At 45.9% G+C, this 15,703-nt stretch overlaps 1 protein-coding gene across 1 annotated transcript in view; it reads right to left on the minus strand.

Moving 5' to 3' along the window:
- LOC135008417 (gametocyte-specific factor 1-like) overlaps positions 1 to 15,703 on the minus strand; it is a 525,710-nt gene that overhangs the window by 383,174 nt on the left and 126,833 nt on the right. The window contains exon 3 of the mRNA XM_063952201.1: positions 8,625 to 8,760. Coding sequence (XP_063808271.1) covers positions 8,625 to 8,760 — 136 coding nt within the window. The remainder of the gene's footprint in view (positions 1 to 8,624; positions 8,761 to 15,703) is intronic.

The following is a 15,703-nucleotide window of genomic DNA, read 5'->3' on the forward strand; positions in this document are numbered from 1 at the left end:
GTCCAGTATTGTCCATATCATTTCTCAATGTCACCCTTTCTTAATGCGGCGTCCCGCATGCAAGTTTCACCAGATTCTACTTGGTACAGTCTTTTGAGTACTCAATTGCTTCTGCAGTATTACTGTAAAAGGTACTTGAGTCTTCACGGTGTGGAGCACTCAATGTTCATTCATATGGTACACAGACACAGTGGTTTCCTCCGGACTGGCTTCCTCCTCTCACCCTGGCTGTCCGTGGTGCGTCCTGCTTCGGACGTTCCCCATGCGCCAGTCGGTTCGATTGAGCAGCCTGTCTGAGGCAAGGGAGTCCGGGGGGCGCTCTACGGAGCTGCTCACCAGGCTAACCCCGCCTCATACGGACACTCACCTGTTGTCTTTTCCAGATGATGACCCAAGTTCCGACACCGACTTCTTCCTCCGTTCCTCGTCCTGCGGTTGCTTAGTTACGAGCGCGCTCTCTGAATGTCCGGGTCACGTGACCAGTTCTTTCATGGATCGTCTCGTCCCCTCTGCTCCGTGCGGCGATGATAAATGAAATGTGGATAATAAAATCAGTGGTGCCTCCAACGCGTTTCAGCCTCTGTCAGGCCTTCCTCTGGGAGAATGGTGTATTCAATTAGTGAATTGTTCTGATTTTTAAAGGGTGAATGGGATGTTTTTTCCGGTCATGTGGTCTTCATATGCTGCTCCTATTGGTCTAGACTCCTTTCTATTTAGTGTATAGGATAACCTGATTGATCTGATGGTTCTAAAGGGTCCTGATTAAATATTTATCCCTTTATCTAAAAGTCTGATTTCCCTTTAAATTGATAAATAAGAATTGCTGATGTTGATAGATGTAAATAGGTTATGCACAAATGCCAAATATGGATTAAATGTTAGGGAATCCTATCTTGAAAGTGACAGATATGTTCATTTTTTACAAATAACTGATTTCACTTCATTATCTTTATTTAGTCCAAAAGGGGCCAGTGTCTTCATTTCATACATCCACCTTAGTTCTATTTTATTGATTTTTTCAATAAAGTCACCTCCCCTCCAGTTAGGGTGAACCTCCTGTATCCCTATGAATTTTAATGATTTCGAGTTACTCTCATGGTGATCTTTAAAGTGTTTTGATAAATTGTGTTCCTCCAGTCCCCTTTTGATATTACGAATATGTTCACTAATTCTGGTTTTCAATGGGCGCGTGGTTCGTCCTATGTATTGTTTTTTGCATCCACATTCTAATATGTAAATAACCCCTTTGCTACATCTTATCAACAAGCGGACACCATCCCAGTTGGTTAGAGTCAATTCCAGAAGGACAATTTACCAGACTCAGGAGAAATTGTTCTAAGAAATCAGATTATACAATTCAAGGAGAAGAATTAATTACAGAATTCAGAGAAAGAAAGTATAAGGAGGACAGTATACAACAGGCATACCAACAGGTGGGGGAAATAGATAGAAGACAGTTACTCGAGTATAGAGATAAGAAAGACAAAAAACATTTGGAGGAAGTTATATTCATCACGGAATACACACAACAAGCCAAATCTATACAGCACATACTCAAGAAACACTGGCCACTTCTCATGGAGGATGAAATTCTGAACGACACAAAACCAAAAGTCATCTTTAGAAAAGCACCAGATCTAAAGAAGAAACTGGTACATAGTCATCTACAACCAACTACATTGATACAAACACACATCAATCAATCCAAACCCAGAACAGGTTTCTACTATTGTGGGACCTGTTTGGGATGCAGAAATGGAGGACCGCAGAGCACCAAACCAGTAAACAGCTTCAGTTCCACCAACACACAAAGTATATAATATCAAGGACAGACTGACATGCAATAGCAAAGGGGTTATTTACATATTAGAATGTGGATGCAAAAAACAATACATAGGACGAACCACGCGCCCATTGAAAACCAGAATTAGTGAACATATTCGTAATATCAAAAGGGGACTGGAGGAACACAATTTATCAAAACACTTTAAAGATCACCATGAGAGTAACTCGAAATCATTAAAATTCATAGGGATACAGGAGGTTCACCCTAACTGGAGGGGAGGTGACTTTATTGAAAAAAATCAATAAAATAGAACTAAGGTGGATGTATGAAATGAAGACACTGGCCCCTTTTGGACTAAATAAAGATAATGAAGTGAAATCAGTTATTTATAAAAAAATAAGAATTTACTTACCGATAATTCTATTTCTCGGAGTCCGTAGTGGATGCTGGGGTTCCTGAAAGGACCATGGGGAATAGCGGCTCCGCAGGAGACAGGGCACAAAAAAGTAAAGCTTTACTAGGTCAGGTGGTGTGCACTGGCTCCTCCCCCTATGACCCTCCTCCAGACTCCAGTTAGGTACTGTGCCCGGACGAGCATACACAATAAGGGAGGCATTTTGAATCCCGGGTAAGACTCATACCAGCCACACCAATCACACCGTACAACTTGTGATCTAAACCCAGTTAACAGTATGACAACAGAAAGGGCCTCTTAAAGATGGCTCCTTAACAATAACCCGAATTAGTTAACAATAACTATGTACAAGTATTGCAGATAATCCGCACTTGGGATGGGCGCCCAGCATCCACTACGGACTCCGAGAAATAGAATTATCGGTAAGTAAATTCTTATTTTCTCTATCGTCCTAAGTGGATGCTGGGGTTCCTGAAAGGACCATGGGGATTATACCAAAGCTCCCAAACGGGCGGGAGAGTGCGGATGACTCTGCAGCACCGAATGAGAGAACTCCAGGTCCTCCTTTGCCAGGGTATCAAATTTGTAAAATTTTACAAACGTGTTCTCCCCCGACCACGTAGCTGCTCGGCAGAGTTGTAATGCCGAGACCCCTCGGGCAGCCGCCCAAGATGAGCCCACCTTCCTTGTGGAGTGGGCTTTTACAGTTTTAGGCTGTGGCAGGCCTGCCACAGAATGTGCAAGTTGAATTGTGTTACAAATCCAACGAGCAATCGACTGCTTAGAAGCAGGTGCGCCCAACTTGTTGGGTGCATACAATATAAACAGCGAGTCAGATTTTCTGACTCCAGCCGTCCTTGCAATGTATATTTTTAAGGCTCTGACAACGTCCAACAACTTGGAGTCCTCCAAGTCGCTAGTGGCCGCAGGCACCACAATAGGTTGGTTCAGATGAAATGCTGATACCACTTTAGGGAGAAAATGCGGACGAGTCCGCAGTTCTGCCCTATCCGAATGGAAGATTAGATAAGGACTTTTATAAGATAAAGCCGCCAATTCAGATACTCTCCTGGCAGAGGCCAGGGCTAGTAACATAGTCACTTTCAATGTGAGATATTTCAAATCCACCTTTTTCAATGGTTCAAACCAATGGGATTTGAGGAAATCTAAAACTACATTTAGATCCCACGGTGCCACCGGAGGCACCACAGGAGGCTGTATATGCAGTACTCCCTTGACAAAAGTCTGGACCTCAGGGACAGAGGCCAATTCTTTTTGGAAGAATATTGACAGGGCCGAAATTTGAACCTTAATGGATCCCAATTTGAGACCCATAGATAATCCTGATTGCAGGAAATGTAGGAAACGACCCAGTTGGAATTCCTCCGTCGGAACCCTCCGATCCTCGCACCACGCTACATATTTTCGCCAAATGCGGTGATAATGTTTCACGGTGACTTCCTTCCGTGCCTTAATCAAGGTAGGAATGACTTCTTCTGGAATGCCTTTCCCTTTTAGGATCTGGCGTTCAACCGCCATGCCGTCAAACGCAGCCGCGGTAAGTCTTGAAAAAGACAGGGACCCTGCTGTAGCAGGTCCCTTCTCAGAGGTAGAGGCCACGGTTCGTCCGTGAGCATCTCTTGAAGTTCCGGATACCAAGTCCTTCTCGGCCAATCCGGAACCACTAGTATTGTTCTTACTCTTCTTTGCCGTATGATCTTCAATACCTTTGGTATGAGCGGCAGAGGAGGAAACACATACACTGACTGGTACACCCAAGGAGTTACCAGTGCGTCCACAGCTATTGCCTGTGGATCTCTTGACCTGGCGCAATATTTGTCCAGTTTCTTGTTGAGGCGAGACGCCATCATGTCTACAATTGGTCTTTCCCAACGGTCTATTAACATGTTGAAGACTTCTGGATGTAGACCCCACTCTCCCGGATGAAGATCGTGTCTGCTGAGGAAGTCTGCTTCCCAGTTGTCCACGCCCGGGATGAACACTGCTGACAGTGCTATCACGTGATTCTCCGCCCAGCGAAGAATCTTGGCAGCTTCTGCCATTGCACTCCTGCTTCTTGTGCCGCCCTGCCTGTTTACATGGGCGACCGCCGTGATGTTGTCCGACTGAATCAACACCGGCTTTCCTTGCAGGAGAAGTTCCGCCTGGCTTAGAGCATTGTAGATTGCTCTTAGTTCCAGAATGTTTATGTGAAGAGACTTTTCCAGACTCGTCCATACTCCCTGGAAGTTTCTTCCTTGTGTGACTGCTCCCCAGCCTCTCAGGCTGGCGTCCGTGGTCACCAGGATCCAATCCTGAATGCCGAATCTGCGGCCTTCTAATAGGTGAGCCTTCTGCAACCACCACAGAAGTGACACCCTTGTCTTTGGTGACAGGGTTATTCGCAGGTGCATCTGCAGATGCGACCCTGACCATTTGTCCAACAGATCCCTTTGGAATATTCTTGCATGGAATCTGCCGAATGGAATTGCTTCGTAAGAAGCCACCATTTTTCCCAGGACTCTTGTGCATTGATGTACTGACACTTTTCCTGGTTTTAGGAGGTTCCTGACCAGATCGGATAACTCCTTGGCTTTTTCCTCTGGAAGGAAAACCTTTTTCTGAACCGTGTCCAGAATCATTCCTAGGAACAGCAGACGAGTTGTCGGGATTAAATGGGATTTTGGAATATTCAGAATCCACCCGTGTTGTCTTAGCACCTCTTGAGATAGTGCTAAAGCTGTCTCCAGCTGTTCTCTGGACCTTGCCCTTATTAGGAGATCGTCCAAGTATGGGATAACTAATACGCCTTTTCTTCGAAGAAGAATCATCATCTCGGCCATTACCTTGGTAAAGACCCGAGGCGCCGTGGACAATCCGAACGGCAGCGTCTGAAACTGATAGTGACAGTTTTGAACAATGAACCTGAGGTACCCCTGGTGTGCGGGGTAAATCGGAACGTGTAGATACGCATCCTTGATGTCCAAGGATACCATAAAGTCCCCTTCTCCATCACGTAATTCCACAAATAAAGGCATCCATTCTGGTGTCGACCCCCTGGGGGGTGACATCTGCATATTTGGCAATTGCTCCGCCTCCACACCAATATCGTCCTCATACATGTCGACACCACGTACCGACACACACCGCAAACTCACAGGGAATGCTCTAATGAAGACAGGACCCACTAGCCCTTTTGGGGAGACAGAGGGAGAGTCTGCCAGCACACACCACAAAGCGCTATATATACAAGGGATATCCTTATATTAAGTGCTCCCTTATAGCTGCTTTAATATATATATATATAGCCATTAATGTGCCCCCCCTCTCTGTTTTACCCTGTTTCTGTAGTGCAGTGCAGGGGAGAGACCTGGGAGCCGTTCTGACCAGCGGAGCTGTGACAGAAAATGGCGCCGTGTGCTGAGGAGATAGGCCCCGCCCCTTTTTCGGCGGGTTCTTCTCCCGCTATTTTTCCAGTCAGGCAGGGGTTAAATATCTCCATATAGCCCCTATGGGCTATATGTGAGGTATTTTTAGCCTTGTATAAGGTTTATATTTGCCTCTCAGAGCGCCCCCCCCCAGCGCTCTGCACCCTCAGTGACTGCCCAGTGAAGTGTGCTGAGAGGAAAATGGCGCACAGCTGCAGTGCTGTGCGCTACCTTATGAAGACTGAGGAGTCTTCAGCCGCCGGTTTCCGGACCTCTTCACGCTTCAGCATCTGCAAGGGGGTCGGCGGCGCGGCTCCGGGACCGGACTCCACGGCTGGGCCTGTGTTCGATCCCTCTGGAGCTAATGGTGTCCAGTAGCCAAGCAGCAAATCCACTCTGCATGCAGGTGAGTTTACTACTTTCCCCCTAAGTCCCACGTTGCAGTGATCCTGTTGCCAGCAGGACTCACTGTAAAGAAAAAAACCTAAACTAAACTTTCTCTAAGCAGCTCTTTAGGAGAGCCACCTAGATTGCACCCTTCTCGTTCGGGCACAAAATCTAACTGGAGTCTGGAGGAGGGTCATAGGGGGAGGAGCCAGTGCACACCACCTGACCTAGTAAAGCTTTACTTTTTTGTGCCCTGTCTCCTGCGGAGCCGCTATTCCCCATGGTCCTTTCAGGAACCCCAGCATCCACTTAGGACGATAGAGAAATGAACATATCTGTCACTTTCAAGATAGGATTCCCTAACATTTAATCCATATTTGGCATTTGTGCATAAACTATTTACATCCATCAACATCAGCAATTCTTATTTATCAATTTAAAGGGAAATCAGACTTTTAGATAAAGGGATAAATATTTAATCAGGACCCTTTAGAACCATCAGATCAATCAGGTTATCCTATACACTAAATAGAAAGGAGTCTAGACCAATAGGAGCAGCATATGAAGACCACATGACCGGAAAAAACATCCCATTCACCCTTTAAAAATCAGAACAATTCACTAATTGAATACACCATTCTCCCAGAGGAAGGCCTGACAGAGGCTGAAACGCGTTGGAGGCACCACTGATTTTATTATCCACATTTCATTTATCATCGCCGCACGGAGCAGAGGGGACGAGACGATCCATGAAAGAACTGGTCACGTGACCCGGACATTCAGAGAGCGCGCTCGTAACTAAGCAACCGCAGGACGAGGAACGGAGGAAGAAGTCGGTGTCGGAACTCGGGTCATCATCGGGAAAAGACAACAGGTGAGTGTCCGTATGAGGCGGGGTTAGCCTGGTGAGCAGCTCCGTAGAGCGCCCCCCGGACTCCCTTGCCTCAGACAGGCTGCTCAATCGAACCGACTGGCACACGGGGAACGTCCGAAGCAGGACGCACCACGGACAGCCAGGGTGAGAGGAGGAAGCCAGTCCGGAGGAAACCACTGTGTCTGTGTACCATATGAATGAACATTGAGTGCTCCACACCGTGAAGACTCAAGTACCTTTTACAGTAATACTGCAGAAGCAATTGAGTACTCAAAAGACTGTACCAAGTAGAATCTGGTGAAACTTGCATGCGGGACGCCGCATTAAGAAAGGGTGACATTGAGAAATGATATGGACAATACTGGACTAAATTTCCTAAATAAACGGAGCTTAGCACTTTAAAAAATACAGTTGCCACATAATTATTTCATCCACGATCTGGTATATACTATACTTTATAAATTACACTGGTCAACTATAAAAGCTATTGTCTCATATATCACCTTCCTGTGTAGGTTATATTGTACCTAAAACCATACAGACAATTAGTGATAACAAATTGAGGGGTAAGCACATTACAATCACCAGGATTGAGCGCAGCACAAAATTTGTATTTTTTGCTCCTTGGAAAGAAGATCCTTCAGCTGTAACAAATATATAGTAAAATGTGGCAAATTCAATCCAATACAAACCGGTATTCAAGAATTACTGAGAGAGAAAAAAGGTACAGGGAAAGCAATGATATTGTACATTGAAAGAGAGTGAAAACCAAGCACCAGCACTAGCGTAAGTCACATACAATGCGGAGTATTCAATTTAACTGCAATGGGCACTGATAACTACACAGCCCTGTGGAGGAGGCTGCAGCGCTAGTATAACCTGCTACGTGGAGAGGTATACAGGGATAATCAGCCCACTGCTCCTGGAGACCTGCAGAGCTCAGATATGACTGCACAGCATCTATTTTTAAAGGAGAATGAGGGAGGAGCAGCCTAGCGTGGGAAGACCGCAGTGGAATGGCGCCCTGGGCTGGGGGAGGGGCCGCTGGGAAAGTGCTGACCTCACCTATGCCGATTTCCACCACCAGTTTCCCCTTGCCAGCAAGGGTCCCCAGCGCCTGTGTACGTCAGGCCTAGTGCAGCCGCAGGAGCACTTCATAGTCCAGGAGCACATCAGCGCCGTCAGCCTAAAGGACTGCGCGATACGCAAGTGCAGCGAGCGGGAACCCGCCTTACCCGTCTCCCCCAGTGTCATCCGTTTGCAGTCCTGGGTGCCCCTGTGCCTCTGCTAATGTGATAGCCCGGGGTCCTGCCGCAATCACCTACCCAGTTGTGGTGTCATGGCCCGGTGGGAGGTGTTGGAACATCAGCGCTGGCGTCCTCTGGACTGCCAGGCGCCAATTGCTCAGAGAAAAAAAAAAAAATCTTGAAAAAAAATATATAAAAGCTTGCGCTACAGTGTGCAGCCCCTGTTCAGTGTTACCAGCTCCTGCTGGCACTTAAAAAAAAAAAAAAAAACTGAGGAGCTTGAGCATGGAGGCAGGGTATGAGGGGAGGCTCACAAGCTTTGTTATTCGGTGCCAGTCCTGATCTCCAACAGCCATACCAAGGTATTCCCTGTGCAAACCATGGACCCCGAAAAAAAAAAAAATTCTTGGACTTTTGTTACCATCAATAACACTATTAGGCTGCATTACTAATACATATCTCACAGCTCTCATGTTCATTCTCATACCAAAGACTTGATTCTCAGGCTCCAATCTCCTTTCTTCTTCCTCCTCTTCCCTTTTAAGAGAGAGGGCTACCCACTTTGTTTTCTTTTTTGTAGGCTGCTGACCTGCCAGATTCTCTTTCTCCTTAACAGGTTTGCTCTACAATAGAAAACAAACAAAATGTCAATTTATAATAACAGATGCAAGTTAAAAATGCCATGTTGGTTATGTCACATCAATCAGCAGTGTCTATTGGGGTATGGTTCATTAGGTCGACCACTACTGGTCGACATGAAGGGGGGAAAAAGGTCGACATGAGGGTTTGGGGGGGGTTAACTTTTTTTGTGTGTCATTTTCTTTGTAAAGTGACATGGAACCCGAATTAGTGCAGTGTCTCCTCGCATGGCTCGCGCTGCGCTCGGCACAGGTTACTATTCCCAATCGTACTCCACGTGGAACGTAAAGTATGACAAAAAGTTAGAAAAGTGAAAAAACTCATGTCGACCAAATGACCGTAAGCAGTCTATTGGTGCTTCCTGGTCAGTTTGTATATACACCCCATTTTTGTGAATCTGGGTGCTCACGTTTACTTCCAGTGTCAACAAACATACTGGCAAATTAACTTGCTTTTGAGACTCTAGACTTTAGAATGTGTGAATGTGCAGTATGGAATTGAAATTTACAGCTCTAATGGGTAAGTGCCCAATATGAATGAATTATGTTCACGCTAACCTTTTTAAGCTGTGTGTTGCTCCCTACGTGTGTTTTTTTTTTCCCACCCGAGAAATGCACCCTGCTGGCCTCCAGACAAAAACAGTCAATGAAGGTGGCGAGAAGCGCAGTCAGTGGAGGTGGGGGACAGACAGGGGACTGAGTTTGCCCGTTTCCCCCTATACTACCATTCGTGTTCCAAGGGCATTTCTACCACGGAATTCCAGCAATTCTCTACCATACTCATGGGACACCCAGGACAGTGCACCGTTGGGGCTCTCATCTGCAGTGCCAACAAGTCACACTGGTGGGAAGTGGAGGGGACCATGCAGCAGACATTTACATCACAAAATGCAGATTAGTTTGTTTTCTTTTCCTCCACCAAGGAATACAATCACCAGTCATTCCTTTCATGTTGTCCTGTCCAGAATACAAGTGCCTGTTGGCATAGTTCATACAACAATCAGTTTCACAACAATGGGTATGCTAATACATTTCTATCAGCTCTCTTGAAGCTGCTGTTAAGTTCTGGACAGGAAACTAGCTCTGTGTGAGTGTTTTTAAACACTTATAGCAAAATGTTTTTTTTTTTTGTTTTTTATTGAAAGTGTTTATATTGGCCTGTTTTTGGAGTTCACTATATATAGAGCTAACATTTCTTAATTCATTTAACATTCTAGTATTTATATTTTAATAACCTGTTTTGGCAATTTAGTTATTTTGAGGAACGAAGGCAGCACTAAAAAAATTGTAGAACTGCTAATTCCTCCAGAGCTAAATTTAATTTTGTCAATCTCCATACACGATGGTGTAAATGTGTCAGAGGTTCTGTACTGTGTGGCATATTATAGAAGTTGGGCATTATTGTGGGGCAGATTATGCATTGGTGGGAGAACTATTGTGTGCCATATTATGAAATACAGAATTAAATACTAATGGGTTTATATTATATGCAGTTCCCTATAGTCCATGTTCCAGCAATGCATTATGTCCAAAATTAAACTGTGCCCTCCTTAGTGGTGAGCACCCTGGCCAAAAAATAGGATTTTGGTACTTACCAGGTAAATCCTTTTCTTTGAATCCATAGGGGGCACTGGAGTACTCTTGGGATATGGACGGCTTCCACAGGAAGAAGGCACTGAATAAATTAATTTTGAAACTACACCTCCCCTCCATATCCCTGAGTACCTCAGTGTTTTTTACTGAGCCGAACAGGAGCGATAGAGAGGTTGACAATGGAGAATTACATATAACATAACGGACAATAAAGTTGACACAACATTACTGACAACTAAACAGTTGACACCATAACCGATTAGAACTTGTTAATCTGAACCAGTCGGTGAAAATGTGTTACCATAAGATCTACTGAACCTACCCGAAACCAGGTAAACTGCTCTGGGTGGGCGTCCAGTGCCCCCTATGGATTCAAAGAAAAGGATTTACCTGGTAAGTACCAAAATCCTATTTTCTTTTTCATCCACTAGGGGTCACTGGAGTACTCTTGGGACGTACCAAAGCTTCCCCCCGTGGGCGGGAGAGCTGTTTGGCACCTGCAACACTAGGCGGCCAAAGCTAGATGCGGATGCCGCAAACGTATCAAACTTGTAGAAGCGCACAAACGTGTGCACCGAAGACCATGTAGCCGGCCCGGCAAAGCTGTGTCGTAGAAGTTCCACGACTCGCTGCTCATGACGTTCCCACAGCACGTGTGGAATGAGCTGTTACTGATGTAGGCGGCTGTAACCTAGCATGAAGGTAAGCCTGACGTATGGTCAGTTTAATCCAACTGGATAAGGTCTGCCTAGAAGCTGGCCAACCCATCTTGGCAGCATCATAGAGAGCAAACAACGTATCCGTCTTACGAACTGTCGACGTTCGGGATACATAAATGCGTAATGCGCGTACCACATCCAACCTACCAGAGACTCCTGTTAACACAGGAACTACTATTGGTTGATTGATGTGAAAAGATGACACTACCTTTGGTAGAAAAGCGGAAATCGTCCGAAGTTCCGCTCTGTCATCATGAAACACTAAATACGGTGGCTTGCATGACAGAGCACCCAAATCTGAAACATGCCTTGCTGACGTTAAGGCTAAACGAAAAAATTTTTCCCAAGTGAGAAATTTAATATCCACTTGTTGTAAGGGTTCAAAAATAAAAAGACTGTAAGAAATCTAAAAACCAGATTCAAGTCCCATGGCGCAGTAGGTGGAGTGAATGGAGGCTGAACTCTGAGGACACCCTGCATAAAAGGTGTGAACCGACGGCAATAGGACCAATCTACTATGACAATAAATTGACAACGCCGATATCTGCACTTTTAGTGTGGATAAACTCAGACCTCCATCTAGCCCCATCTGTAGAAATAACAAAAGACGGAATAACTTAAAAGATGATGTCGGAAACTTCCGAGCTTCACACCAACCTACATAAGCACACCAAATTCTGTAATAATGAGCTGCCGTAACCGGCTTCCTAGCTCGTAACATGGTTGGTATAACCGATTCTGGAATGCCCTCTCTTCTTAAGAGGGCTGTCTCAACAGCCACCCCGTCAAACGCGGCCGCGCTAAATCGGGGTCAAGGAACGGACCCTGCTGTAACAGGTCCGAACGTAGTGGGAGCGGCCAAAGACCGACTGCGAGTAGACCGCGGAGATCCGAGAACCAAGCTCTCCGAGGCCAAAGAAGCGCCACTAGTATAACTGTGACGGACTCTTCTTTGATCCGTTTTAGCCACAGAGGGAGCAGCGGAAACGGTGGAAACAGATACACGAGACTGTATGGCCACGTGATTGTGAGAGCATCCACCGCCACTGCCTTTGGATCTCTCGTTCTGGACACGACCTGGGGCGTTTGATGATTGTGGCGGGATGCCATCAGGTCCACCTGCGGGTAACTCCACTTCTGGACCAGCATGTGAAACACTTCTGGATTTAATGCCCATTCTCCTGGATGAAAATTCCGACGGCTGAGATAATCCGCCTCCCAGTTGTCCACTCCCGGAGTGACTACTGCCGACAATATCATTTGGTGATACTCGGCCCAATAGAGGATTCAAGCTACTTCCCGCATTGCCATACGGCTTTTCGTTCCTCCTTGTTTGTTGATATATGCGACCGCCGTCGCATTGTCTGACTGCACCTGAACAGCCTGAGCCTGTGCACTGCTTGTCGTAGCGCATTGTGAATTGCCCGGAGTTCCAGGACATTTATAGACAGCAATCTTTCGTGACCTGCCCAGAGACTCTGGAGCTGATAATTTTGAACTACAGCTCCCCAACCTCTGAGACTCGCGTCCGCCGTGAGAATTATCCAATTCCAGGCGCCGAACCGTTTCCCTGCGGTTAGATTCTGTACTTTGAGCCACCAGAGTAGAGACACTCTGGCCCTTGGAGCCAACCTCACCCTGCGGTAAATCTGCAGATGCGAGCCCGACCACTGCCGAGACCGTGCGTGGCTTGAGCACTAATTGTACCAGATGACGAATGACCTGTACTTTCTGTTCGGGTAGGTAAATTCTTTGATTTACCGTATCGAGAATCATACCTAGGTATTGAAATCGTTGAGACGGAATCATTCAGGAATTCTCGTAGACAATGGTAGGAAATCAGATCCCCCCCCCCCCCCCCCACTTGGTCTGCGATCTATCTCGTTTGGAATCCGACTCCACCTGTTAGGAACGTAGCCAAAGTGGACGTTATGTGCCACTAGCGAAGCTGAAAACGCAATAACCAACTGCCAATGTCCAAAGAAGCTGTAGGCAGCAAGAAGTGTAAGGTGGTCTTTATTTAGGGCAAACCGGAACTGGAGTGTCCTGCCACTACAGCCTTGTTACCTCAAACCCTTACCAAAGAAGGGCGAAGCAACTGCCCTACTGCTGTGTAGGGTACACTCCGATAGGTAGTTAAACGCCCAATAATTGCAATTGTCTCTCATTGAAAATTGTTCAGCCTTCGCTGAGAACCTGACGTACTGGCCTGGTGCTATGACGGCTGGCGGCAAATCGACCGCAACAATCTAACTGAAACAGTAAAAAAAAAAATTTTTTTCAGGCAGTACATGCCCCCGCATTCCCCCCACAGAGGACCGGTAAGGGTCTGTCTGTGCGTGCAGTTTTTACGCAGAGTACTAACCACTATACGATCACGGCAACTTAAACGAGCCAGGTAGGAGACGAACCTACAATCTTGTTATCCGTAGTCAGATGCGTTATACATTGCGCCACTGGCCCAGATTCGTATTTGTCCGACACACTGTGTGACCGACTTTGCAGCGAAGCTGCTTGTTTGACTATGCATTAGACTTAGTGATCATGTACCCCAACCAGTAAGTACACCACGGAAGTAACGTGTGTATAAACCTGCATTACCGTGCATGTGGTTACTAGCAATAGTGAATCTTCCTGTAGAGTCATGCTGTACAAAAACAATCAATAAATTAAACTCCTAACAACACCCCCGCTCCTCCAGAGGCTAAGTGTTGTAGGGCAGCAACCTCCGGGAAAGAACCAGGAAGTAACGTTAAAAAATGGTGTACTACCATGTTTTTTGTTTGTTTTTTTAAACACCTGTTAAACCAGGATCTGAACCAGTGTCCATGCAATCACAATGTTCACTGTGGCCGGAAAGCCTAACCACTTGGCTACAGAGCCACCTGTAAAAACAATAGGCAAAGCTGCTGCAGGTGAGCCTGAACTCACCATGTTTGCAGTGCTCAACAGATACTGTTTAATAAGCACTGTGTGCTGACCAATTAGTCTTGCTTACTGCAAAACTAGATTTTTAATGTCAGCATATTATATATATATATATATATATATATATATATATATATATATATATAAACACAACTGATGGTGCGGCACTCCAAACGACGTAATAAAAGGACACTTACATATCTGTAGTGAAGACAACGTTTCAATGCTTTTACTTGTGCATTTTCATCAGGTCCTGATGAAAATGCACAAGTAGAAGCATTGAAACGTTGTCTTCACTACAGATATGTAAGTGTCCTTTTATTACGTCGTTTGGAGTGCCGCACCATCAGTTGTGTTTATCTTAATACTTGTGGAGGCACCCAGCGCTATTGGACTGTCTAATGGGAGAGCCGGACCTGCATGTTGTTATATATATATATATATATATACATACAACAATGTATATTCACACATACTCAGACCTTAATAAATATATATATAATAAGATTTTACTTACCGATAAATCTATTTCTCGTAGTCCGTAGTGGATGCTGGGGACTCCATCAGGACCATGGGGATTAGCGGCTCCGCAGGAGACAGGGCACAAAAATAAAGCTTTAGGATCAGGTGGTGTGCACTGGCTCCTCCCCCTATGACCCTCCTCCAAGCCTCAGTTAGGATACTGTGCCCGGACGAGCGTACACAATAAGGAAGGATTTTGAATCCCGGGTAAGACTCATACCAGCCACACCAATCACACCGTACAACTTGTGATCTGAACCCAGTTAACAGTATGACAACGTAGGAGCCTCTGAACAGACGGCTCACAACAAGAACAACCCGATTTTTTGTAACAATAACTATGTACAAGTATTGCAGACAATCCGCACTTGGGATGGGCGCCCAGCATCCACTACGGACTACGAGAAATAGATTTATCGGTAAGTAAAATCTTATTTTCTCTAAACGTCCTAGTGGATGCTGGGGACTCCGTCAGGACCATGGGGATTATACCAAAGCTCCCAAACGGGCGGGAGAGTGCGGATGACTCTGCAGCACCGAATGAGAGAACTCCAGGTCCTCTTTAGCCAGGGTATCAAATTTGTAGAATTTTACAAACGTGTTCTCCCCCGACCACGTAGCTGCTCAGCAGAGTTGTAATGCCGAGACCCCTCGGGCAGCCGCCCAGGATGAGCCCACCTTCCTTGTGGAATGGGCCTTGACAGATTTAGGCTGTGGCAGGCCTGCCACAGAATGTGCAAGTTGAATTGTGCTACAAATCCAACGAGCAATCGTCTGCTTAGAAGCAGGAGCACCCAGCTTGTTGGGTGCATACAGTATAAACAGCGAGTCAGATTTTCAGACTCCAGCCGTCCTTGAAATATATATTTTCAATGCCCTGACAACGTCCAGCAACTTGGAATCCTCCAAATCGCTAGTAGCCGCAGGCACCACAATAGGCTGGTTCAGATGAAACGCTGACACCACCTTAGGCAGAAAATGAGGACGCGTCCGCAGTTCTGCCCTGTCCGAATGGAAAATCAGATATGGGCTTTTATACGATAAAGCCGCCAATTCTGACACTCTCCTGGCTGAAGCCAGGGCCAGTAGCATGGTTACTTTCCATGTAAGATATTTCAAATCCGCCGATTTGAGTGGCTCAAACCAATGGGATTTGAGAAAATCCA

The sequence above is a fragment of the Pseudophryne corroboree genome, chromosome 2 (assembly GCF_028390025.1).
Source record: "Pseudophryne corroboree isolate aPseCor3 chromosome 2, aPseCor3.hap2, whole genome shotgun sequence".
In the NCBI taxonomy this organism is placed as follows: Eukaryota; Metazoa; Chordata; class Amphibia; order Anura; family Myobatrachidae; genus Pseudophryne; species Pseudophryne corroboree.